Genomic DNA, 27,310 nt, shown 5'->3' on the forward strand with positions numbered 1-27,310 from the left:
TTCCTCGGAGAGCGGCAAGATGGCGGCCGCGCGGCGTCTGGCTGCGGCGCTGGGGGGCCGGTAGGTGGCGGGAGGGGCGCCGCTTTTGAGGCCTCCCCCAAGTTGGGGCGCCTAGGCCGCTCCCTTCCCAGGGGCTTCCCCGCCTCAAAGCGCCCCTGATCCTCAGCCGCCCTTGCCCTGCCCTGCCTCCCCCGTTCTCCTCGGCCGCGGCGTCCTTCCCCAGCCCCCCCCCCCCCCCGCCGCCTGGATCTTCCTTGGGAAGTCTTGAACTCTCGCCCCCATGATCCCCAGCCAGACTCTCCCCCTCCCTTCGGCTGATGTCTTTTGGAAACTGGCCTGCCTCACTCGCTGCCCGCTTTCGCGTTCCCCCTTATTTCCTGTTATGGGTGTTGTAGTCCATCCCACAGCAGGTGGTGGGAAAGGGGGTGAGGGGTGTGCTATGGAGGCCTCAATTCAACTCTCTTCTCATCGTTCAACCCCCCCCCCCCGACAGGCTCTCTCTAGAGCAGGACTAGGCAACCTCGGCTCTTTTAGGACTCATGGACTTCAACTCCCAGAATTCCTCAGTCAGCTATGCATAGCTGACTGAGGAATTCTGGGAGTTGAAGTCCATGAGTCCTAAAAGAGCCAAGGTTGTCTACCCCTGATCCATGGGCTGTCAGGCTCCTGAACGGGAAATAACTCTGTGTATGATTGACTTGTGAGGCCAGTGTGTTGTGCGTAGCTGACTGAGGAATTCTGGGAGTTGAAGTCCATGAGTCATAAAAGAGCCAAGGTTGCCTACTCCTGCTCTAGACTGCTTTGAAGCTGTCAGTCATCCCTTCTGGGGAGGGTCTCCGAAGGGGGAGGCGGAAAATAGGACTCCTGCAAAGGGGCTGATGCTTCTTGTAGGATGGGGCCACTTTTAAGACTTGTGGGCTTCAAATCCCAAAATTCCTCAGCCAGCTGGAGTCGGTTCACAAGTCTTAAAGTGGTCACGTTTGGAGATATCCCCCCCCCCAAAAAAAAGTGCAGGAAGTAGGGAAGAGATGGCACCATTGGCTGGTCCTCTTTGCAGGAGTTTTGTCACTTCTGCCCCCCACCCAGCAGCTCAGTTTTCAACCTGGCTTAGCAAAGATCTGGCTTAGCAAGGTCACCTGCATTGAATTTGCTGAATGGGCTCTAAACAGCTTTTTCTAAGAAGCTCTTTCGGAGGTTTGGTCAACTGGGTGCTCTGCCTTAGCTTTAGGACGGTCTGGAGTTACTGGACCTTCGTTTGTTCAGTTGAATGCATGAGTCTGGGCAGCTTGTAGCAATTAAAAACTACACAAAGAACTTAAAACATGTAAAAGGATATGCAGGTTAATAAAAAAACCACACACAAAAACAAATCTGCACTCAACTACAAAAGATGTTTTGCTGCCCATCCAGATCCCCCTGCCTGAACGATTAGTTTAAAAACCGGCAATTAGTTTGTCACTGTTTTTGTCTCTGCAGGACAGAATTACAGACTTCGTGCTTAATGGTCTCTCACAGGTGCTTAGGAGCCCTGGCATTACCCCCTTCCTCATTCTCCAAGGGTCTCACAGCTTCTGTGGGGGAAAGGATTTTGAATGGGGGTGAAGGGGAGAGTGCGCTTCAAAGCTTGCAGGAATCCAAATGTCACACCTCTGAGCAAGGTCTTAAAGACACGGTTGATTTAAGGTGCTGCTGAAGGGAGGAAGTGTGCACCTAGCTGTGCTCTGAGCCACCTTTTTCTCTTTGGATCTGGATTGTTGCCCAGGTCTGACTTCCAAGGCAATGACAGAAAGAAGGATGGAGCCGAAAGCTAGCATTTTTCTTTGAACCATGTTAGTTTCCTGCTGATTACATTAATAAAAAAAACAATAACAGGAGGGGCAAGGAATCACACGACTATCCAGAGAAAGGCTCTCCAAAGCTCTAATCTTCTGTGTAGTTTTGTGAAGAAGGAAGGCAAAGACTAGCACACCAAAACATGCCAGCCAGATGCTTATTTCATTTTTTTTCCCTAGGCAGTCTTGCTGATATCTAGATTGCCTGGTCTGTAATGCAAACATGTTGTGCAGTATTTCTCAACCCCAGTAACTTTAAAATGTGTGGATTTCGGCTCCCAGAATTCCCCAGCCTTGTCTATACATCACTGGAGAGTCCTTTAATACTCTTGACTGTTCTTGCAAAGTAAATGACTGGATTCACACATGTAGTGCTAAGCTGAGGGTAATCATAAGCGTAACCCAAAAATGAGTTTTCTCCTTGCCTGTTTTTGCAACTTTACATGCAAACAAATAGGACCTGCAGCCTGTTCAACATCTGTTTTCATACAGAGAAAGGAAATGGGAAAGGAGCAAGGAGAGCAAAAATTGCTAGAATTTTTATTTTTCCCCAGCCATCAATTCTTTAGGTCCCCAGATTTCCTCACTGCTCAGTGGTGTTATTTATTGAAATATTTATTCTTCCTTGCTTCAAGTCAAAACTAAATCTAAATCTATTGGCTTTCAGCCTTTAATGAGTCTATCATTATTATTTGGGTTGCAGTATGGGAAATTCCATTAAACCAGGCATGTCAAACTTGTAATGTCACGTGACGTCGCATGACGTATCGTGACTTTTTCCCCATTGCCAGCAATGGGGTGAGTGCAGTTTTGGTGTGACACATCCATCCCGCGGGCCAGCAGTTTGACATGCCTGCATTAAACTGTTTTTAAGAATCAAATTATGACATTCTTAGCTGTATTTTTTTTCCCATTCAGCTTTTGTCATTTGGGATTAAAGAGCACAAATGTATCGATTAAACAACCCCAACATTTTGTTACACCACACAAATCTTTCCTATTTCCTGCAGTGCCACAGATACCAGGTGGGTGTTTTGCTTGTGCATTTTCAGTTCTGTGGGATGAAAATGCTTATGATGCTTATGATTCTTTTCTAAAATGTATTCATGATGAATAATTTTGTTTCAGCCCCGCATGCCTAATTTCTCAGTAAGTTAGAAGAATGTCATCTTGGTGTGATGGGCAGATGTGTTTGTCCTATTCTCAGATTTAAGCCACTTTTCTTCAGCTTTTGTAAATTGGGAAAAAGGCATGAGAATAGAATAAAGAAAGGAGTCTAATGTTTTCTAGGTTGGATCCACATATTTCACTAAACCAATATGTTTGGGGTTAATTGTTCTGTGGACTAACCAGTTAAGGTTAAACAAATCACATGAGTTACTCATGTCTGTCCAATTTTGTTTAATATTCAATATGAATATTACTTTTGGTTAGTGGATTATCAATTACTTGAACCTGCCTGAAAAATCACCAGATAAATATCTTAAATCTGCTCATTTCATCAGACCTCAGGGTGGAGAGAATGGGATAGGCCTGTGTATTTCATTAAATGGGTCAGGGAGTGCAGTGACACCTGCCCAATTAATCTCTTTTTAATGGCCCAAATCTTGCAGTATTGTGAAGAGCCCATGGAATGCTAGATGTGAACAAGAGAATTTTGTGAATTAGGATGAGGTCCTTAGTATCTTGCGTGCTTTTGACGACCAAGGACCCTTCCAACTCTATTGTACTCTTACTGTCAAGTGTGTCCTACGGATCCGAATATTCTAGGCCATATAATATGCAACCGCTGGTGACAAAGGCCTTAGAATTTCATTGCTATCCTCTTGCTTAGGAGCACCTGGATTTTTCTGACTGCTTCCTGGTGGGCAGAGAGAACAGGAAGAGTCAGTGAAGGTAGCTTACTCTGATCCAGGCGAGGTGAATTACTGTGTTTCAAAATAATTTATTTTATCTTTTCTTAATTTCAGTGAGGTCTCTATTTATTCAGACGCAGGAGACTCCAAATCCAAACAGCTTAAAGTTTATTCCAGGAAAACCGGTCCTGGAGTCCAGAACAATGGAATTCCTGTCTCCTGCTTCCACCTACTGCTCTCCGCTAGCAAGGTTTGGAGGGGTGGCATGTAGCGTGAGGTTGATTTGGAAATCTGTCCCAGTCAGGTCCCTGATTAGGGCCAAAGATACCCTGGACTGCAGTTGGAGACACCAAAATCAGAGGATAGACCATGTAATCTATTCCTGTAAAGGGATGGAAATCAGAGAAGGGGGAACTTGCCTCTCTTAGGACTTTTAAGAAATTGATTGTAATTTAATGTAAATCTTACTGATATTAGAGAGAGAGAGAAGTGCAGCTTGGTTCTCTTTGAAATCTTTGGACATGGGTGATTTTTGGCTTGATTTTTAGTGGATATTTATGCTCAGGCCTTTTCCATATGACTGAGGATCACGCAAATGAGTTTCTCCTCCTAGCACTTCCTTGGAGGGAAAAAAAAATCTCCTAAGGATATGTGGTTGAGCCCAAGGGAGCGGGGAGGGGATGCCATTCAATGCAGCTGCAGTCTTAATATGTACTTTCTCCTTGTATACAATTATCACAGTCCTGGATGAAAAGGCCATTTGCATAATTATCAGGCGTGTGGAAGGTTTATGAATCAGTCTTCCAAATTAGCCCACAATTGGCATGCTTGGCTGTCCATACATAGCATATACTAGTTGCTCGTCAAAGATTGAAGGCCCACAATAAGACCTATCTCTATTTACAAAGTTTTTTCAGCTTAGAAGTCATTGCTACTAGCACAGGTTCTGGATTAAATATAAAGCAGAAAGAGTTGATTTGCTGTGATGTGTTTAAAACTCCATCCATGTTTCTTGGAAAGATGATGCTAACGAATTTAGCTAAGAAGTTAGGATTTAGGATAATAGCATTATAGAAACTGCAGTCATGAAGCAACAAACATGCATGTGTGAACCAATATGAAGAAATGGGATTTCGATGACTAGTTTGAATGGTGATCATTACTTTTCAAACTCTTCATTTTCTTTTCTGGTTAGACAGCTCTTTCGGATTGAAGGCATTAAAAGCATATTTTTTGGAACAGACTTCATTACTGTCACAAAGGTAAATCTAAAAATACTATACACAAGCCTGGTAGTCTAAATTGCTAGCCATATAATGGACTTTTGTCTCAATATGCTACAGAATTAGAACACGGAGATGGTTTATATCAGTGGAACAACATTTGGAATTCTGCACTGTTGATTTACACATCACATTTCAATTCAAAAAGAATATTCTTTTCAATGGTGAAATGTGTTGAGAATTTTTAACTATTTCTATAAAAATTTAAAAAGTGCATTTCCCCTAAAGTAAAAATATATTTCCCATAAAATTGAAAAATAAAACAAAAGACAGACCCAGTTATGGTGCCCTGTCCTGCTGTAGGTTTGCCAAAGTCCAAAGCTTAACATTTTTCTCTGTTGGTCTGCTGGGCATGAATTGGGCATTACATTGTGTAACATTTGGTAAATGTTTGTTCTGCTATGGCAGAAGGTAATATTTTCTCTCCCACCCCACTATTTGAGATTGGACTGCATTTTAGGTCCATTTGTAAGTGTTTGAACATTCAAAAGATTAGTTTTCATGTCTTTCTGTTGGATTGATTGACATCAGTCTGACATGTATAAGACAAGGATGAGCGGAGCCATTTGCGATCGAAGAGTGATACGTAACCTCCTCCCTTTTTCCGGGTTTGTTCAAACCAGCCCCAGACATAATTGATGAAAAATAGCAGTGTCCTTTTGACTATTAATGGGTAGGCCCCATTTACAAATCATACTTCACGACTGTAGAAACTGTGTGTGTAGTGACAAGTTCCTAGAGAGTCTGCGTGCGTGGAGACGACTCCTGGAGAGTTTGCCCGGCTAGTAAGATTCCTAGAAGTTTATGTGAGGTTGGTATGTCCAGGAATAGGAATCCAGTAAAGTTCTTTCTCCATATTTATGGCCTGTTTTTTTTTAATCTTCATAGGAAAGTGAGGATGTGGATTGGAACTTAATAAAGCCCGATATCTATGCCACTATTATGGACTTCTATGCTTCAGGCTTGCCCATTGTCACAGAAGAGGTCCCTCGTACGGATACAGGTACAGTGGCAAATTCAGATGCTGGCAACCGTGGGAAGCTACCTCCTTTGGGCTCTGCCCGGGCGAGGCTTCTACTGCTCCACTGCACCACCCATCTTGCAAAGCTGGACTCTCCAGTAGAGCTGCACACAGAGGCATCTGCCAAAGGGTCGAGATCTGCAAAATGGCCAGTGCATCACTGCAGTCAAAGCCCTCCCACCCACCCCCGTCCCCTTTTAATTTAAGGAAAGGCCAGGGTCTCCCTCATCGTGGCCTGTCATCTTGCAGATCTTTGACACACGACCTAGAACTAGGGAGGAATTCCTGATAAAGCAATTAATCAATGGGATGGCTTCCCTCCAGAAATTGAGGGCGCTCCATCACTGGAGGTTTTTAAGAAGAGGTTGGACAGCCACTTGTCTGAAATGATGTAGGGTCTTCTGCTTGAGCAGGGGGTTGGACTAGAAGACCTCCAAGGTCTCCTCCAACTCTTGTTATTCTGTATTCTGTTGTACTCACACAGGATAAGGCTGTTTTCTTTTGTCTGATCCAGTGGGGGCTCAGGGAGTTTTCACGTTCTTCGTAAGGGCTCCTAGCAAGGCCTCTGGAGCTCTAATAGGATCATAGAAATAGGCTGGCTTGCTTGCTTTTTCCTTGTAGCTATTTTTGTTTGGTTTCTTTCCTTGTGATTCTGCGTTTGAGAGAGACAATGCCGCCTCTCCTTTTTCCTTGTGAGAAGGAAAAACTGTTTTAATTCAAGGAGACTAGGAGAAAAAAGGCTGTGTCCCCTAAGTCTGAATCTTGGCTGGGGCTATAAAAGAACAATAAAATCTTAATTTAAGAGACCATTGGGCGAGGGGTGCCTGTTCCTCAGGAAAGTCCATTAAATCCAAAGTATGTCATTCATTGCAGTTCTGTCACTTGCATTATGAGATCCTTATTTAAACTATACAGAATTTGGCAAAAAGTATGTCATTTGCATAATGTCATTTGCCAGTTGCTGTTGTAATAATGCCGCTTGGGGTGTGTGTGAAAGCCCTAATAAGCAGGCATATACATAGAATGAAGGCTACTGCTAAGCTTGTAAGCCGCCTTGAGTCTTCGGAGAAGGGCGGGATATAAATGGAATTAAAATAAAAAAAATAAAAATTTCACATTTAAGAGAGGATTAGAATCTGGGTCTCTTAGGTGATGCCAAGTGATGGAAATGATGTTATTTGAGTGATATAATGTGAGTGTCACGTTCTGGCTGCAGTGGGTTGTCCGTCTGTTCCCTACTCGGGGGGGGGGGAGCCGTGAAGCTTGATTTGGTTGCATCTTCGGTATTTTCTGTGGTGTGTTGACTAATTATATTTGCCAGATGTATTTGGATAAGGCAGTATCGTTGGTCCTCGGCTTACAAGCATTTGCTTGATGACAGTTCAAAGTCATAATGACAGTGAAAAAAGGGATTTACGACCCTTTTTCACACTTATGACTGTTGTAGCATCATGTGGTCAAAATTCAGATGCTTTGCAACTGTTTCATATTTATGGCGGTCGTAGTGTCCTGGGGTCACGGGATCCCCTTTTGCGATCTTCTGAAAAGCAGTCAGTAGGGAAGCCAGATTCACTTCACAACCGTGTTACTGACTTAACCACTGCAGTGATTCCCCTAACAATTGTGACAAGAGGTTGGGGCAAAATTCACTTAACAACATAAATTTTGGGCTCAGTTGTCATAAGTCAAGGATTATCTGTATTTTCACTTTGCTAAATGAGATAAACATGATTTATTGTTTCTGTTTTGTATAAACCACTGAAGCCCCATCTGAAGAAGACGATGAAGTTGTATTAATGATAAAAGAGCTGCTGGATACCAGAATCAGGTACCTTTGTCTGTTGTGTGTGCTTGATAGAAGGCAATGTTTATGTTGGCTGGGGAATTCTGGGAGTTGAAGTCCACATGTCTTAAAGCTGCCAAGTTTGTAAAACACTGGCAAAATGCATTTCAAACAGTTGGTTTCCAGGGGCCAACACTTAGGTCACCCGCCAGGCTGGCTGGAGAATTCTGGGAGTTGAAGTCCACAAGTCAAAGTTGCCAAGTTTGGAGATCGCTGGTTTAGTTTTTATCACTGATGCCTGCATGTGGACCAGAAGACCTCTGAGATGGCCTCTCACCTTTTGGTCACCCGGCATTTGGACTTCTGCAGTGTGCTGTACATGGGACTGCCCTTGAAAGTGTCTTAAAACCTGCAGTTGGTCCTGGAATGCAGTAACATAGGCATATGCCAGGGGTAGGCAACCTTGGCTCTTTTATGACTCATGGACCAACTCCCAGAATTCTGGGAGTTGAAGTCTACGAGTCATAAAAGAGCCAAGGTTGCCTACCCCTGGCATATACCAATATACCCATATACTGTACTACTGCTGCTTCAGGTGCCAGTAGGCATGTGGGTGCAATTGATCCACAGTATAATTGGTTAAGTCCTTTGGGGAATGCTGCTGAGTTTCGAGAGGGGCCATTTGTTTCATAGTTTATGCCCACCCTTTATGATCAGGCAGAATGCTCCAGCCCCGATCCGTGAATGAGGGTCTTCTGATGGGACACAAAAGGGGGGTTCCTCTCTGTTGTAGCACCTGCCCTCTGGAACAACCAGCCACTCCGACCTTGTTTAAAACCTGGCTCTTCCCCAGGTCTTTGGCTAAAGTGTGCTGTTGGTTTTGTGAAGTTATTTTATTTTTCACAGACATTTCTCTTTGTAGCATATTTTTTAAACTTTAGTATTGTATGCTTTGCAGAGTTATGATTGTGTTTGAAGGCTACAAATGTAATAACAAATGTTGCTGTCCTTACATGTTCACCCTTATTGCTCAAATCCCGAATATTTCAGTTAAATTGCTTGTGTTCAGCAAAAAGTTAACATGAAGATCAACTGAAAATTCTTTAAACAGTAGTCACATTTTGGTGCTTCTCTCAACATTCCTACATTAGCAGGATTTTAAAATGTGTTAGTGTTAGTTTTAAAATGTGCAAACAGGACGTTCGTTATTAACTTTCAAGAGGTAGGAAAGCCTCCGATTTTCATTGCATTGGAATTACTGCATTCTTGAAGGAGTGTTATTCATGTTAAATCCCGTGTGTTCATTCTTCAGCTTCTGACAGCTGAGGTGATGTATCAGGTATTAGCTGGCGATAAAAAGTGGAGGTAAATATGACCTCTGCCAAGTTAATCCATGACTTCATTTCAGACGCAAATGGCTATCAAAAGATCCTGTATATAAAGTCAAGTTAACAATTTTTGCTTTCATTCCATGCATTGGAGAGAAGTATGTCCTCTGGGATTTGGCCTCTGCAGTATTTCAATTTTCAAGGGGGAAAAATGAAGTTTGAACAAAGATGGAGTTTTACCTTCCCTGAATAGTCAAGCTGATTAACAGAAAGACGGCTCTTTGTGTTGCTGTAAAACACGGGTATCAGACTCGCCGCGTCATGTGATGTGACATAGCGTGACTTTTTTCACGTGGCCGGAGCTGGGGTGGGCTCAGCCTCTGCGTGATGCAACCGGCCTGTGGGCTGGCAGTTTGACACCCCTGCTGTAAAAGTATTGGAATGAAGTCACAAAGGTGCTTTTCAAAAGGCTATTGGACTTCCTTAGTTTTTTTCTTGAAAACATTTTGCTTCTCATCCAAGGAGCTTCTTCAGTTGTTCAGTATTGGAATGAAAGGAAACAATGAAAGTGCTCACAAACTAACCTTAAAAGTTACTCTTTCTCAGTTACAGAATTCACGCCAGCGCGTGAATTTTACATATTTTCTAACTGGGTCAGTAGGATCCTTTTGATCTGTGACAGTTCCAGAGCCAGAGTAGGATTGAGTGGGAACAGAAGTAGAACACTGCCTGCTCTCCAGGCCATCTCAACCCAATTGGCACTGACAGAATGTAGTAAACAATGCAAACGTGGCATATTTATGCGGGCTGATTAAATTTGCGCGACTAAATTTTGCCAGATTCTTTTCTCAGAAGGCTTACGTGGCTGAGAGGTTGCTTTGGGGTAAACAGAGTATCCACAGCTTTGACTCAGATGTCTTAGAAAAAAAGCTGCTAATGCCAGGAGAAGCAGAAGGTGGCGTAACGAGCTTTAGGCTGCTCCAGGAATCAGCAGTGCCACATGGAAGGTGGAGAGAGGGCTATGTGAAAAGAGAGGAGAAAGGCTGGTGGGTTGGCCAAGAATCTGAGCTTTACTCTGAGACGTAATGGAAACGTTTGAGCATTTATTTCTACTGGTAATGCTCTTTTGTCCATCGCAGACCCGTGGCTATGGGTTTCAATGCATCTGGCTTAATATTCCTCAGGCCAACAGTTCAGGAGGATGGCGGAGATGTCATCTTTAAGGGCTTTGAAGACGGGATCGTGCAGTTGAAACTGCAGGGTTCGTGCACCAGCTGCCCCAGTTCCATCGTCACATTGAAGAGTGGAATACAAAACATGCTGCAGTTCTATATTCCAGAGGTGGAAGGTGTGGAGCAGGTAAGCCCCTTTGGGAGGACGTGTGCTGGGCTCCACCTGTCTTCTGAGCCTTCCCCCAAATCATCACCGTGTGGGCAAAAAATTAAAACAGAGATTGACACATATTTAGGGTTTCCTTCTGGATTTTTTAATATCAGAATCTCGGAATTTTTTGAACAAATTTGGAGGCTGCCCGCACTGCCGAGGCGAGATGAGAATGATGCTGTCTTGGGAAACATTGCTGGCCTCCAGTGCAGCAGCATGGATCCCTGGCCTAAATTGTGTGAACCTGTGCCATGCAGTGGCCTTGCTCTTTCAAATCAGATGGCCACCCCTCCTCACTCCAGCCTAGAGAATAAAATAAAACAGCGCAGGTAGTCCTCGGCTTACAACCATTTGTTTAGTGACCAAAGTTACCACGGCACTTTAAAAAGTGACTTGTGGCCATTTTTCACACGACCATTGCAGCATCCCCAGGGTCATGTGATCAAAATTCAGGCACTTGGCAGCTGGCATGTATTTATGACGGCCGTGTGCTTTTGGGGTCACGTGATCCCCTTTTTGCAACTTTCTGACAAGCAAAGTCCATGAGGAAGACGGATTCACTTAATAACCGTGTGATTAACAATTGCAGAAATTCACTTAACAACTCACTTAACTTCTGTCTCACTTAGCAATGGAAATTTTGGGCTCAATGGTGGTCATAAGTCAAAGACTACCTGTGTTTCAGCTGTTGGTTCATTGCACGTCAGGCGTAACCTTGTAATGGTTCCTTAGGGTTAGGTTTAGCTTTGTGTCTGCTATTTCTTGCTCTTGCCTCAAGTCAGTCGTGTTGCCCAACCCTGTTCTAATTTGAAAAGGATTGCAATAAGCAACACGTGCCTTTACGTTCCAATGTTGTGGTTATTTTAAAAGGTGTCCTACTTTCTGGGCTTGGTTCTCAATATTCTTGGTGTAACTTCCTGCCTCCTGTTGCTTTTCAGGTTGTTGATGATAATGAAGAAAAAGAAGTGAAGTCAACCTGAATCAGAGAGAGCCTTGGACTGCAGGCAGAAATTATCTGGCTGGTGGGTCAGTCTAGATTGGCCCAAAGGCAGTTTCTTCATTGGGCCAATTCAGTTTTTGTTTCATTGTATAAGAAAACAAGCGAATAATAAAAATGTGGCCCGTCTTTGCTTTCCATGAACAAAAAGAGGAAAGCATACAGAATAGGGATGTTCCTAACAGTTTCTAAGATACTTCCTCCCTCCCTTGGATTCAAATTTTTCTCAAGTTTATCTCCAGATATCTTCCTGAATATGAATCATCTATTTATTTAGCAGGCTTTGTCTCATTGCACTGTAATCACTTTCTGGAGATGATTTGGTCATAGAGCATTGTATTTTTTTAAAAAAAAAAAACTTTTCCCCCTGGTACTTAGATTCCAAGAATAATTCTTTTAATTGTGCTCTCATCAGGAGGTTTAAATTTTTTCATTTTTTAAAAAATGCCCATGGGTTCAATAAAATATTACTAATACCGTGGTCATTTACCTTATGTACATATAATACTTCGTTCCAAAATTCAGCAGACTTCACTACAGTTCTTGGTAATACCAAGGGAACCAAAAATCCTTTTTACAGTTGGACTAGGGAGTTTTTGCACTGGAGCCTGAGCACACTTATAATCACGCTTTGGATCCAGAATGATGATCTCACGTGTGAAGTTGAACTTCTCCAGAAAAATGCCTTGAATCCGTGGAGCAAACTAATCCATTTGCAAGTCCTCCTTCCTTGCAGTGAGGTGTTCGCAGATGCTGTGATTGCAGGAGTGTGTCGTGATCCAATAAAGTCCACTAAGTGCATTTACATTTTAGAGGAATGCATGGAGCGAGGAGGATCTGGGTCTCCTCCTTTAAAGGTGAGATCTTTTGGGGGCGGGGAGAATTTAAAAATGGCTTAGCCTGAAGCTGGGTGGCAGAGCTTTTGGAGATGGGCCCTGCCTTTCTTCTTAAAATCAATCCTCAAGGACAGCAAGAAGTCTTGTGGATCTGTGGGCGCCATTGAGGGGACAGGCTGACTCTTCCATTGCCAAATTGGGTTTTTGAAAGAGACATGGGAAGCTGGAAGTTTTATATGCTTCTTCGTCTATTTCTGGAAAATAGAAGAACAGTGCTGCTCAAACCTGGCAAAGCACAGCAGCTGAGACATGTCACTTGTAAGGTGACATTCGAGTAAGAATCCAGGAAGTTTGAGATGGCTGATTTCAAAGGTTTAACATCAGTTTAAATTAAAGCAATTGGAATGTACAAGTGTGGTCATTCTAGATTTGTAACATTGCCTGCACATTGTGAATAAAGACGCAACATGGCTCAAAATTATGTTTAAAATTGTGCTGCCTTTTCATGGTGCCAGTGCCATTCTTTACTTGCCCCATAGGATGGAGTACAAACTACAAACTAAAAGGTGTTGGGTTAACTGTGATGTGCCCATCTATGTGTGTAGAATCCATACTTGCAGAAACATTATAGCTGGCCAGAAGAATAAATAACAAACTGCTACCCTGCTGTGATGTGGCAAGTCTTGCTGTATCTTCCTGCAAGCCTCGCCATTTACAACACAAGGGCCTCGGGTGCCAGTGAGGAGTTTCTTAGTGGTGCTGTGGGATGGGGGGTCAAAAAAGTCAAGGTAGCCACAGCCATGCAACTGAAGCCCCACTGGTTTTTAGGGGAGGTGTAAAAGAGGGCAGGACTTTCATCCCATGGCTGTGGCCACCATCTTGACTTGAATCACTCTCTGAGGGAACCCCCCCCATAGGGGGGAATAGTATAGGACTTCCAGTTTGCGTCGCAGCAGGACGGGACACAGGAAGGCAGGGCTCTGCCTTCCGCACCAAATTTCACCCTGCTGAGGGTCCTGAAAAGGGCCTAAAACTGCCTCGAAGAGGAGGGGTGCCTTGTTGATCATGGAAAGATGGCAGTCTTTCTGTTCGATCCAAGGAAAGCCCTCCAAACCGGCAGGGGAAAGACCGGCTACATTCCTGTGGCCGGCCATTAGCTCCTGACAACTGAAGGAGAAAAAAGCACTACTTAAGACGTCATAAACAGCATGTTTGGAACTGGGTGAGAATATTGATCCTTTCTTTACTATTTTACAACTGAATTTCCTGGGAAAGGCTCCCAAGAAGCTAAAAACCTCTGAATGTAAACGGAAGCGGCCTTTTAATTTTATGAGGGACAGAAACATACAATACTGAAGTGGAAGTAACATAAAGCTACAGTTTCAATAGATTTGAGAACTGAGATAACTTAAAATTTTCTCTTTGGAAAAAAAACATTGAGGTGAAATATAAGAAATCAATTATTTGTTTAAAGAGTGCAATGACATCTAGTGGTGGATTGGTGTATAGCACCTGTAAGGATCCACTTCAATCTACATCTTAAGAAAACAGAACTCTTGGAAACGGTCTCTTCCAACAGGAATTTTTATTAAGAGAAATTGATAGAAGGCATGCTAGACAGGATCTGGGGGATCCCCCGTACCATTCAATGTTTTAAAATGTTCCCAAGCAGCCCCCCACCCCGCAGTTCTTCCGGGCGATTCAAACCAGCAGATTTCTAGGTGTTAACTTCAGGAAAAATAATATCAGTCCGGCTCCCTCGCACGATCACTCAATCGTCTCTTTACCTAGATCCCAGGTGTTGCCTCCCCCCCATTTTTCCATTGCTGCCAGGTAAAGAGGAGAAGTTCAGGGGGGCATAGGATGAAAGGCAGATGGCCACATTGTTATGGTTAGCAGACCCAAAGTGAATCAACAAAAGGTTACTTTGTAGTGAATAGAGGAAGTGAAAGTAGTAAAAACCCCATGCATACCCCCTCCCCTTTAGTAGTATGACGAAATCCAGGAGATAGTAAGAATTGGTTTTTATATCAGAGAAGATAGATAGAAATGAAATATAACTGGAGAACAGCTGGTAATAAAGGACCTTGGATTATAAATACCTACTGAGCTTGGACTTTTAACTTCAAGAGCTAGTGGGAGAGAGAAAAATTTGACCTTGGACTATGCCGGGCTGGGAGAGACTTTTGAGCTGTTTTCAGAGAGGTTGAACATTTTGAACACTTTGAAGATTGTGGATTATAACCTTGCCTGATTGACAATGTTTGGTATACTTGAGACAAGGGATTACTATAAAATATTGCTTTCAGAACCGAACCTATACTTTGGAATCTATTGGATGCCTCAAGAAAAAATAAAAAACACCTTTCAGAAAGAAATATATTCTATGCTACAACTAATTCACCAAACAATTGTTGAATGCAAAGAGGACATAAAAAGGAATAAAGAGACTAAACATTTAGACGAGCAAATCTCCAAATTAAATCTATAACTAGAAAGCTCCCAGATAATGACTACAAAGTATGAACAAATAATCCAGAAATCAGAAGACGAAACAAGAGGAAATGGATTTAGAGATGGAAGAGATAAAAGAAAGGAAATGTTTAACTATATACAAATAAAATATTGCAAGATTTAGCTATAACAACAACAATGCAAAAGACCTTCTACCCCTCAGGTCTGCAAAATATATATGATGGCAAGGAAAAAGATTTTTAAAAAGGGAATATAGAGCTGTTGAGGGAAATGTCACAACTTGGGAGACGGATTGAAAAGAGAAATGGAGGGAGAAAGGAACTGGGAGTTGTTTAAGGAATATAAATGGGCGGAATTCCCCCCCCCCAAAAAAAAATACCCTACTTAAATTGTCTTCCTCATGCCAAGCAATTTTTACAAAAATAGAAAGAAAATTCCTGGGTTTGTTTTATTTTTTTTTTTATTGAAAAGTTTTACATACAATTTTTCCCTTAAAAAATCCCCCCTCCCCCCCTTCTCCCTCCCCCCCTTCCTCTCCCCCCTCCCCCTCTCCCCCCCCCCGACTTCCCAGAGCTAAATACAAGGTATATATATAAAAAAACAATCATAAACAACCATATACTAACAACCATAAACCCTAAAATCTATCACTCTCTAGCTTATATAGGATAAAACAAACCTTAGTAATATTAAATATATATAAATATATATAAAAAAAACTAATATAGGAAAAAAACAACAAAGAAAGAAGACTTATTCAAATATAAAACTTCTTAACCCTATACTTGTTCTGAATAAACCCAAGCCATTTTCTCCCTTCCATAATATAACGTTCCTGCGAGTAATCTTTCAAATAGGCCGAAATCTTCACCATTTCGACCAGGTCAGAAACCTTTAAAATCCACTCCTCTATAGTCGGCAGTTCCTCTTTCCAGTACTATCCCCGTAATTAAATTCAACATCAACTTAGTATATTCCATCAGGCTTTTATCCAAAAAGCCTTGACCTTTTTACAAGTCTACCATATATGAAAATATGAAAATATATTACATCTTTATCACCACACCTCCAACATTTAGGCTAATAATTCAGATACATGCTTAGCTTTTTAAAATCTAAATACCATCTATAAAACATTTTATAAAAATTCTCTCTTAGATTTCAAACTTGTATAAATTTTACATTCCTCACCCAAATCTTTTCCCACCTCCCACTACTTGACTGTAAGTACGTTGTGAAAGTTCCATAGACTTCTGCTGATCTTGTTCTTTTATCTTTTTTGATCGTTTTAAAGCAGCACGCGTCACCCTCTGTTCTCTGGGATCATCCAAAAGTGTTATAACTTGATCTCCTCCAGCACCATTCTCCTCTGTCTGTCCATCTTCAACCTCTTGATATTCTCCTTCTCCAGATCCCTTTGCAGCTTCCAGAAGTGTTAATGGGGTTGCTTTTAAAACATTATTGTAAAAATCACGCGCTTGCATCACAGTGACCAGACGGTACCTTTTACCTTCATGCATCACCATCAACCCCGCTGGAATCTCCCATCTGAACCTTATATCTCGTTGCTTGAGCTCTTGCACAAGAAATGTAAAATCCTTCCTTCTCCTTAAAATCTTTGGAGGAATTTCTTTTAGAACCAGAACTTCTTGATCAGCAATCACGACCTTAGTATCATAGGCAGCTTGTATAACTACATCTCTAATTTCCCTTTTTGTAAAATAAACCACCACATCTCTAGGTAACTTTCTCTGTCTAGCAATCCATGAGTTCACACGATACGCTTTATCCATGCCTCCTTTTATTTCAGATGCTGGCTGATTCAATACCACTTCGAGAGCCTCAGAAACCAGCTGCTTTAGATCTTCCTTAATATTCTCCTTTAAACCTCTGATTCTAATGGCAAACTGCATCTGGAAATATTGAGCAAGACTCAATTCTTTATCCATTTTGTGTCTTAAATCTTCATTCTCCAATACTTTTGCTTCTAATATGGCATTCTTTTGAGTCGAATCTTTAACTTTTTCATCCAAATCTTCCACACATTCAGCCACTTTATACACTGAAGACAAAATGTCTACCTTCATCACCCTGTACTTCTGTTCCATCCTCTCCTCCATTCTCTCCTCCAACTTCTTCAATTTCTCCTCCATCTGTGCAAATTTATCACCCATTGATTCCAAAATTGATTCCAAGATTACCTGGGTATGTTTTTCAAGAGCAACTTGTAAGTCCTTCGATGTCACTACATCAGGAGGATGCAATGCCTGCAATGATGATTGTTGCACCGGGGAAGTTCCAGCACTCCGAAGAGTTTTAGGGGGAGGTTTAGCCGCCATCTTTTACTTTCAATTGTGACGCACTTTCACTTAGAGTTTAAAAAGTCCATCAAGCTTGAGAGTAGAATAAAATAATCCTCTTCACCTTTTCCTCTTGTACCGCTCTGCCTGCTCTTTTTATTCCATAGTCCTTCCTTCAGGCAGGGGTGGTCGCAGACGGCTGGCTCTGCTCCATAAAGTCAGGAGCAGAGGCGCTGGCCAGCTGGGAGCGACCCAGGCTACGGGGGAGTTCAATCCTTCGGCCGCCCAAGCTGCAAGCTCAGGCGGCCCCGGAGAACTCAACCCCTACCTGGGGCCTCACCCCCTCCTCTTCTCCCGAGGAGGGGGCTTCAAATTCGCCCGAACAGCTGATCGGCGCTGTTTCGGGCGAAAATCAATCAGCTGAGCCGCGGGCAGCCTGGGAAGGCTGCCTCCGTCGCCGCGGAGCCACCGGAAGTCCTGGGTTTGTTTTATTAGACTTATATACCGCCCTTCTCCCGTAGGACTCAGGGCGGTTCACAAGGTCTTTTAAAAGCAATACAACAAATTACAAAAATTAAAAGCAATTAAAATGATTACACTAACCTTGAACTAAAAACCCCAATTACAATTAAAAATACAATTAAAACCCCGGTTAATACTCTCAGTCCAGGCCAGAAACTCGAAGAGCCAGGTCTTCAGGTCCCAGTGGAATGAGCGAAGGTCAGGGGCAGTCCTAAGCTCTACAGGCAGCTGGTCCCAAAGGGCAGGCGCACCCACAGAGAAGGCCCTCCCCCTGGGTATTGTCCGCCGGCAAACTCTTACCGGTGGTACCCTGAGAAGACCCTCCCTGTGGGAGCGCACAGGATGAAGGGAGCTTGATGCCGGCAGCAGGTGTTCCCTTAGATATCCCGGACCCAAGCCATGTAGGGCTTTATATGTCATCACCAGCACCTTGAATCTCACCCGGAAGGCAACCGGAAGCCGAGTAGAGGTACTTTTAAAGTGTCCCCGAGTAAGACCCCTCCCCTCAGTCCATTTGGTCAGTCCCGGATCAGTCGAGTTTCAGGTGTCAAACTGCTAGTGGGAAAGGAGACCCCCCCCAGTACATTTGCAACATTATTACTTCCTCCCCTTCAACATTCCAGTCGGAGATACAAACCAGAGTTTTCCCCCCCTCCCTCTTTCTTTGTTCTTCTTAGTTCAAAGGGTTTCTTCCCTGGTCTTTTGTGATGGCCTCCAGGCAGGCTGAATACACAAACCTTGCATCTAAGGGATAGAGATGGCCAATTAACATCCTGCCTTCTCTTCCACTCCTTGGAAATGGCAGAATCCAGTAGGGATGAGATTTAGATTTGCACAGTTAGAAATGAAATATAAATGGATTCTGACACTGGCAATCCAAGGTGTCCACCTTTGGTGTGACATGGAGGAATGCCTGAGAAGGTAGAGGCACCCTAACCCTAACCCCTCCATTTTAGAAGCCCCCAAAGTGGGTGGTTTTCTGAAGTTCCTCAAGGCCTCTTCCCAAAGCAGGAATGAACCAGAAGCTCCTGAGATGGCCTTCTTGCTCCTTTCCGTGCCCAGGGATGGGTGGGTGGGGTGCCCCTAACTTCTGGGCCTGGGATGGGAAGGAACTTAATTTTCTACCTTCTTCAACTTCTTTCTCAGTGAGGCTTTCTGAAAGAAAAAAAAAACCATGCTACTCGCCTCTGCTTTGGCCAGAGCCAGATTGTCTCCTGGCATGATACAATCAACAAATAAAACCTTTCTGATGGCAGGAAAAAAGGATACTCAAGCATTACTGGAATAATTCAACCCTCTCCAAGAGGCGTAGAATGAATTACCACAGCATTTTCTGGAGGGCTGGCAGCTGAAGCAGCCCAAGGCCACCTTAAGGAAACCGGCCAGTGATTACCAAGACATTTGGGCTCTGCATGTCAAAAACTTGGAAAATGCTTAATTTGACTTTGCTGGAATATCACTGCCTCCCCCCCCCCCCCAAAAAAAAAACAACACAAAAAAACCAAGAGAAAACAATTCTTTGTATATTTTTATTTAAAAAAATACAGTTCAATCTATGGAGCTGTGTTATACAAAGAAACATCAAATAATTACAAAACTGAAATACAAGTAAAACACTTAATTTTTTTGGAGGGTTGAGGCCGTGTGAGAGCAACCCCATCCTTACACGGCCTCCAGAACTTCCCAAAAAATCACACAAGAACAGGGTGTGCTTTTAAGAATAGTTGTCAGGTGCTGAACCCTAGCATGTCACCCAATGCTTTTGTTGTTTTAAATTTAAAAGACCATTTAAAAGAACTTCAAGACAAGAATTTCTTCCTTAAAGAACATCTTTATTTGGCTACAAAATAACGGCACATACAAAGGTGAACTCAAGACTAAATTCCCCTCACCTGTTACAGAGTTGCAAGTGGCAATTCCCATCCCAATTTGCTGTCATAAATCACATTCACCAATTGTTAGAAAATGTGGGCACTCCTCCCAACTCACCAAAATGTTATCAGCAATGACCTTGGTTCCCATGTGTTTGAATTGTTTTGGCTCTGGCTTCATCACAGCGTTGACACCTGCAGTGGGCCTTAAGTTACCAGGCTCTGCTGGTTTCACGTTTGGGCAGCCTCTGCTTGTGGGCTTTGCAATTTGAGGGAGGTTTCAGGGGCAAAGATGGGTGGATGAGCTTACAAGGTTTAGTCAATACCGGATCAGGAAAGGGAACACAGAGAATCCAAGAAACTGACCCTTGAGAGTCGATTCAGAAGTGATTTAAAACCCAGGCAGCCCCTTTCCCGGAGTACTTAATTCTCATGCCGAGATTTATATTTATGTGCAAGTTAGTCGGCAAGAGTTATCGTATTCAACAACTGCTGACAATTCCAGGAGCCAGCAACCTCGTCATCTTTTTGTAGCTGCCACCTGCCTGTTGAAGCACTACTTCCAGATCACAAAAGCAAACACTTCCTCCTGTGCGGTAACTTCACTGGCATGAAATGTGTTTGTTCTCCTGTCCACTTCTGTTTGGATTGTTCCAGTTGAGTCAGCTGCCATCCGCATCAGGCCAGCTGCCAAGCACGTGCCATCCCGGATCAGCAGGACCAGTTTTTTTGGTGGGTTTTTTGAAGTTGGGGGCAAAGAGGAGAAAGAATATTGCGTGAACATGGTGGCAGTGGCTGGGGAAATTCAGAAGAGAGAGAAATAGGAAGGAATGAAATCTCCCTTGTCTGGGGATTGCATCACCTGAAACTACTGTATGAATTCTGCCTGCTTTTTAAATGCTAGGAATCCTAGAAAACTTTGCCCCAATGTTTTGCATGTTAAACAGAAAGTGCTTGGACAGGACAGATTGGAAGAAACTGGAAGAGATCTTAAATTTTCTGAATTGATCAAGTACTCAAAGCTTCAGCCATATAAGCTAGGAAAAAAATGAAGCTCCTCTCCTATATTCCACTAGAGCAGGGGTCTCCAACTCCCAGGCCGTGGCCCACACGGAACTGTGTTGTGCAAACAGCAGGCAAGCACATGTGCGCAGCTCGATTTGTGTGAGTGCCTGCTGCTCATGCAAATGGTTCTGTTCATATAGAACCATTTCCTCTCCCCCCTGCACAGCCCGGTCCGCAAAGCAGGAAAGGTTGGGAACCACTGTGCTAGAGTAGGGGGTAAATTCAGTAAATAGTGTGATCTCTAGCAAAATGTGCACCAAATTGCAGTCTTAAGAGATGTATTATATGGAAAGAGGATTCACACGAAGGATAAATTGGAATGGGGCTGCTTAAACATTCAAATAAGTAAATAAACTCTCTTACAGCAGCACCAGTTGGTGGGTTCAGACCTCAGAGCTCCTCTTTGCAGGACAGATTGAAACAGAATTTAGCAAACTATATTTTGGGGTGAGTCAGCTGATGGTGCAATCTCAGAAAATTGGATTCAGAAAATCGAAGTGCAAGGGCATTGCACAAATGCAGCCATTGCAATCCTCCCATAATTCAGACTTGGAACCAGACGCCATCATCTTTAAACCATGGTATATGGCCCAGAGATGTCTGATTAAACCATGGTCCAATAATACAGGGCTCAGCAGGGCAGAGAAAGTCGGGAGCGGGTGCAGGGGCTTCTGGCCCAACCCCGGATAGGGGAGCCAAGCCCTTTCATCGCACCCCCGCACCCCCTTTAAAAAAAAAAGCACGAAACACTCCTTTTTAGCATCCCGAGAAGCCCAGTTGGACTTCGGGGGTTGCAAGGAGCGAGGCGGGCGGCTTTTCCCCCGATTCCCCTGCTGCCCCGGGGTTACCCCTAGGTCAGTGTTTCCCAACCTTAGGAACTTGAAGATGCGTGGACTTCAACTCCCAGAATTCCCCAGCCAGCATAGCTGGCTGGGGAATTCTGGGAGTTGAAGTCCACGCATCTTCAAGTTCCTAAGGTTGGGAAACACTGACCTAGGTCTCCTATCCCCGACCAGGGCTTCGGGGGGGGGTCATCCCCTCTTCCGAGCGGGCCCGTCGCCTCAGGCCGGGGAAGCCCCTGACCAGGAAGAGCCGGCAGGTAGACTGCGCCCGCCCACTGAGGCTCCCTCCTGGCGGACGCGGATCCGGCTGCCACGTCCCCAGCGCCAGCAAGCCAGCCGGCCGTGGGCGGGGCGTCGGGCGGGCCCGCCTCTCCGCACGCGAGCCAATGGCGACACGGCTTTTACGCATGCTCCCCGCGCCCGCCCCGCCCGGCAGCCGCAGACCCGCCGCCCGGCAGCCTCAGCAGCCGCAGGAGGAGGAAAGAGTAGCCAGGTCGCCATGTGTGGTGAGTCTCCCGGGCATGTGCAGAGTGCCCTCGCGGGGTCGGCGGGGAGAGTCCGGCCTGCCCTGGGTCCTCGCGATGGGGCCCCTCCGGCCGGGCGCGCTCGTCCTCTGGGGCGCGTGCAGAGTGTTGGGGGTCTCAGCTTCGCGCGGAGACGAGACTCGCAGTTCGTGTGAACCCAACCGCTGGAGTTCAGCCCGGGAGGCATCAACCCCCCCCCTCATCCCCGGAAGGGTGTCCAGAAATGTGGGAACCGTCCGACGCGTGTCTGTGAGGCTCTGGCGAGCTTCTGTGGCTTGCCGGCCGGCCCGCTCGCTTCCCCCGGGGCTCCCTCGATGAACTTTAGGGGGGCCCTTTTGGGGAGGGCCCCCCCCGCGGCCGGCGTCGGTCGGTCAGTCCCCGGGGGCGAGGGGGTCCTTTGGCCCTTGCGGACGGTGGCAAATGTTCCCGCCGGCGCCCGGTTTGCAGAGTGGCAGCCTTGTGCCACCCGGGATCCCTGCTCGTCTGAATGCTCGGAAAGGACCCGGGTTTGCTCTCCCTGCTGAGTGAAAGGGAGAGAACTTTGGCCCGGAAGGTGGAGGATGAGATGAGATCTGCCCGGAGCCTTAACCTGGGCTGAGCGGCTCGTGGAGATGTAGCCTGGAGGCGTTGGATCCCTGACGCGTCCTCTCTCTTCCTGTGCACGTATTGAACATTAGAAGACATCATTTAGCGTCTCCCCGCTTGGCTGTGCTTTCAAAAGAGCCCGGAAGACCCGTTTTTTCCCCTTCGTGGCCCTCCTTTACCATTGTTTGGATGCTGGAGTCATTGAGTCAAGCGGCATACAAGTTTAGTAAATGGTGACCCTGTGATACGCGGCTAGCGCCCCCGGGCTCCCTGTTGCAGGCCACGGCAGATGTGAGGGAGGGGCTGTCTCAGTGGCTGGGGCAAGGCGAGTGGGTGGGCTGCGTACTTGTGTGTGTGTGTCTCTGTGTGTGTGCACACGTGCATGGGAGGCAAAACAGGAATTGGGAAAAGAACTGGGGTTTCTCATCTACTCTCTGCAGTCCTCCTTGACTGGGTGCACACAACCCGCAGGGTTGGGTCACCAACAGTTGAAAGTGACCGAGTCCGGGCCTTTGTGTTGTGGGAAGCTAGCTGTTGTCTTAGCCTGTTGACACTTCAAGAGGTTGGCTTGTTGAGGCATAATTTGTGCCATGAATACCCCCTTGTGCATTGTTAGGTGGGATACAAGTGGAAGAAATGGGGTCTTGAAATAGTTAAACCAGGGAAAGTGGTGTGTGTGTGTGTGCGCGTGTGCAAATGACTGGGTGCTGAAGGTCCTGGGCTAATAAACCAGGATGTGCCTTACCTGGCTTTCACTGAGGAGTGCAATGTTGGATTCTGAAAAGCCTCTTATAGAGTGTGTGTCTTCCCAAGCCAGGTGTGATAGCCAGAGAGATAAACTCTGGGCAGGGCAATTGCAAGATAAAAGAAAGCTTCAATGGGAAGAATTAAAATAATATAACTAAATAATTAACCTTGTGAATACTTTAACATTAAACCAATTTAGTGGACATTGGAGAAAGCAACAATTGTACCCCACACAGAAACAGGCAATACCTAAGTGCAGGGGTCTTCAAACTTGCTCCTTTTTATGACTTGTGGACTTCAACTCCCAAAGGGCCAAGTTTGAAGACCCCTGACCTAAATGGAACACACAGTACAGATGGTCCTCGACCTATGACCACAGTTGAGCTCAAAATTTCCATTGCTAAGTGAGACAGTTAAGTGAGTTTTGCCCCATTTTATGACCTCTCTTGCTACAGTTGTTAAGTGAATCACTGCAGTTAAGTGAGTAGCATGATTGCTAAGCAAATTCAGCTTCCCCATTGGCTGTTTGTCAGAAGGTCACGAAAGGTGATCGCATGACCCCCCAGGACACTGCAACTGTCATACGTACACGCCAGCTGCCAAGTGTCCAAATTTCAATCACGTGACCACGGGGATGCTGCTAAGGTTGGAACTGGAAAACAGCCACAAGTCATTTTTTCCAGCGCTGTTATAACTTTGAACAGTTGCTAAATGAATGCTTGCAACTGAGGACTGCCTGTAAATTAAACTGGCGTGTTTGTGAAATGCTGGTGGGTTCAGGGCTCTCTGTCCCTCTGGGGCGAGCAGGGTGTCCCATAAAATGGGGGCCACTCTGAGAAGGCCTGTCCCCTGGTCTATGCCCGCCTCTTTGTGCTCTGCTTGTCAACAAGCATTCCTGTGGGTGGGGGGCATGGGGGGGGGCCACATACCCTGAAACTTGGCATGGCCAAAAGCCTCTCTGCTTCCGGGCTGCCCACCCAGCCAGTCCCCTTTGTCGATAACAGGCAGTCCAATTGGGCTCCAAGCCCCTGATGAGGTTTGCCTAGTTTATTTATTTATTTATTTATTTATTTATTTATTTATTTATTTATTTATTTATTTATTTCCATTTATATCCCGCCCTTCTCCGAAGACTCAGGGCGGCTTACAAGCTTAGCAGTAGCCTTCATTCTATGTATATGCCTGCTTATTAGGGCTTTCATACACCCCCCAAGCGGCATTATTACAAAGTCAGCTTAATTGCCCCCAACAATCTGGGTCCTCATTTTACCTACCTCGGAAGGATGGAAGGCTGAGTCAACCTTGAGCCTTGAGCCTGGTGGTTGATGTTCATCAGTGATGTCTTTCGGCTTAAAGGGATAACACACAGCCAAATCCTTGTGGCTAATTCAGTAAGTGTCAGTTACGCTGGCTTTTGAAGCAGGAAGAGCCGAAGCAGAAAAAAATTGGCCTTCAAGTGAGGACGGTGAAGATGGAGGCTCCACATTTCCAACAGCTCCAGATTCCCGAGTAGCTAAAGTGCTGTGTGCACACATTTTCTCTCTCTCTCTGCTGGACTGTACGGTGTATACAAGGTAGTCCTCAACTTATGACCACAATTGAGCACCGTATTTCCATTGCTAAGCAAGAGAGTTGAGTTTTGCCCCATTTTATGACTTTTCTGGCCACAGCAAATCATCAGACACACGGTCGTTAAGTGAATCTGGCTTCCCCACTGACTTTGCTAGTCAGAAGGTCGCAAAAGGGGATGGCAAGACCCAAGGCACTGCAGCGGTCATAAACAGGAGTCAGTCGCCAAGCGTTTGAATTTTGGTCACACGACCATGAGGATGCTGCAACTGTCGTAAGTGTGAAAATGGTCCTAAGTCACTTTTTGGGTGCCGTTGTAACTTTGAACGGTCACTAAATGAGTGTAACTGGAGGACTACCTGTATTCAGTTGACATCCTGCCTGCTTCCCCACATAGAGTATTTAGGGCCTTTATTTAGGATCCTACATGCATCCATTAACCCCTCTTCCCCCCCCCCCACTTCATCACCACTTACTTACCTACTTCACAGCTTCCTGCTCACTTGGTGTCGCTGCAGGCAGTCCTCAACTTACGACCCCGGTTAGGATCGGAATTTCCTTTGCCAAGCAAGGCAGTTGCTAACTCAGTCATGGCCCATTCCATGAACCTTTTTTTTGCCACGGTTGTTATCTGAATCTTGTGGTCGTTCAGTAACTGACTGCTTTTCGGAAGCCAGCTGGGAAGCTCGCAGTGGCGACCACAAGGCCCTGGGATGCCCATCATGGTGAATACATGCGGGTTACCAAGCACTCAGATTGTGTTTGCGTGGCCTTGGGATGTTGCAACAATTCTAAGTGAGGACCTGTTGTAAGTCACCTTTTCAGCCTTGTAACTTTGTGCGCTTGTTAAATGAATGGTGTAAGTTGAGGATTACCTGTACGAAGCTCTCTGTTGCAAAAGCCTGGTTTCACGCATCACGAAGCTATAAACCATTATTTTCTCACAATGGTTGCCTTTACACATCACTAAGCCAGGTATGCTGAGTTCCTAAGATGGCAGGCAGCCCCCCCCTCTTCACCCCATGATGCAGGACTGGAAGCTAAGCCAAAACCAGCTTCTGTGTTTAATTGTGTTTGTTTTTCAAATAGGGGGCAAGGGGGGGGAGTGAGGGTTGAATTTTAGGATATGATTTCCCAGGGCAACTCGCAACTGTGAGAATGCTAACAATAGAAGAGGCAGTTGGTACTATAAATACCGGTAACTCGCTATGAGTAGACTGTCATTGTGTCTTCAAATTCATCGTAGGGCTTGCCTGTTGTGTGGCAGCCTGGACTGTGCTTTGTGTCCCAGTGCATCCTTTTAAATACACTGGAATAACATTAAAGCAATTTGAATATTTTGGGCTAGACCGAAAATAGACTGGTGACGAGTTACCAAAAAAGCATATGGATTTATTTTTATTGCTGTTATTTTGCTTCTTTGCTGAGTTCAGTGTAAAGGTCAATGTAAGATGGGTGGCTGTATAAATGTTTCAGATAAATGCATTTTAAGTCCTGCTGCTACTGTCAAAATAGAGCTGGGTTGTGGGCTGTGTGTCCTCTAAACAGGAAGTGCAGCTGTGTGCTGCATTACAACTTCTAATAATGTTATTGTCTCTGAATATGCTGTGGATAGCATTTTCTAATACTGATAGTCACTTTATGAGATTATTGTCTTGGTTGGTTTAAATTATTGGGAACATAAAAGAGAGTAAATCTTGTAAAGTCACTTATTAATCAAAGCATCATAGCAATTTTTCTTAGAATATGAAAGGTGGAATGATTTTTTTAAAATCAGCGCTTATTCAACACTCATTGGTGTGAAATAAGAGAGGGTGGAATTTGGGAGAAATTCCAGGCAATGGCTAATTGATAAAGGGAAGATGTCAGATCTACAGGAGCAATGATTTTTCATCTTAGCAAAAAATAAAAAGGATCTGTTAACTCCTCTTTGCAATTAGCAATTTATTCTGATTTTTAATGTCCGATCTACAACACTGATTTACTGCACTGCAAAATTGTGTATACCGCCCTCAAAGATAGAGAGGGATTCCCTTTAACCGTGGAGTGTTGGAAGGAGCCCTAGAGATCACTTAGTCTAACCCCCTGCAAGAATCCTTGACAAATGCTCCTCCAGCCTCCAGTGTTGAACATTGAAAGTTAGGAAGTTCTTCCTGAGGGCCGGCTGAAATCTGCTCCCTTGCATTTTAAAGCCTTTGTTTCTGGCCCTGCCTTCGGAAATGCTTCGGGAGTCCTTTCACTTCAGATCAGCTTGAGGGTCTTCTCCAGGAGGAGCAACCTCTGGGCCTCCAGCCAGTCCCCAACCTTTTTGGCAATAGGGACGGGTTCTGTGGAGAACAAATTTTCCATGGACTGGGGGCAGGGGGACAGTTTCACACACTACAACCTAGATCAGTGACAGCAAACCTTTTAGAGACCGAGTGCCCAAACCGCAACCCAAACCCCACTTATTTATCGCAAAGTGCCAGGGCCGCATCAGCATTGTGGTGCC

The 27,310-nt window shown here is 44.8% G+C and overlaps 2 protein-coding genes across 5 annotated transcripts in view; both read left to right on the top strand.

Annotated features, from left to right (window-relative positions):
* On the top strand, positions 1 to 12,800 carry NFU1 (NFU1 iron-sulfur cluster scaffold). Of its 2 annotated transcripts, none has more exons than XM_081333375.1 (8): positions 1 to 60; positions 2,751 to 2,857; positions 3,803 to 3,938; positions 4,884 to 4,950; positions 5,860 to 5,974; positions 7,757 to 7,820; positions 10,288 to 10,462; positions 11,425 to 12,800. In XM_081333375.1, exons 1-8 carry the CDS (start codon positions 20 to 22, stop codon positions 11,464 to 11,466), a joined length of 747 nt encoding a protein of 248 aa, XP_081189501.1. In that variant the 5' UTR covers positions 1 to 19; the 3' UTR covers positions 11,467 to 12,800. The 2 variants fall into 2 exon arrangements, with proteins under 2 accessions (XP_081189501.1, XP_081189502.1); XM_081333376.1 differs by lacking the exon at positions 1 to 60 and adding an exon at positions 1,460 to 1,515.
* Positions 12,801 to 21,848: 9,048 nt separating this feature from the next.
* GFPT1 (glutamine--fructose-6-phosphate transaminase 1) overlaps positions 21,849 to 27,310 on the top strand; it is a 52,930-nt gene continuing 47,468 nt past the window's right edge. For 2 of the 3 annotated variants that reach the window (XM_081333594.1, XM_081333595.1), the window contains exon 1: positions 21,855 to 21,900. In XM_081333594.1, coding sequence (XP_081189720.1) covers positions 21,894 to 21,900 — 7 coding nt within the window. In that variant the 5' untranslated portion in view covers positions 21,855 to 21,893. Of the gene's footprint in view, positions 21,901 to 27,310 lie in introns of all 3 variants that reach the window. The other variant, XM_081333596.1, reaches the window with a different exon arrangement.

The sequence above is a fragment of the Vipera berus genome (assembly GCF_964194415.1).
Source record: "Vipera berus genome assembly, chromosome: 8".
NCBI lineage: Eukaryota > Metazoa > Chordata > Lepidosauria > Squamata > Viperidae > Vipera > Vipera berus.

Coding starts and splice junctions, on each gene's coding strand:
- NFU1 (XM_081333375.1), top strand. CDS start 20: ATGGCGGCCGCGCGGCGTCTGGCTGCGGCGCTGGGGGGCCG. Junction 2,858..3,802: donor TGCAGTGCCACAGATACCAG/GTGGGTGTTTTG, acceptor TCTTAATTTCAG/TGAGGTCTCTATTTATTCAG. Junction 5,975..7,756: donor GGTCCCTCGTACGGATACAG/GTACAGTGGCAA, acceptor AAACCACTGAAG/CCCCATCTGAAGAAGACGAT.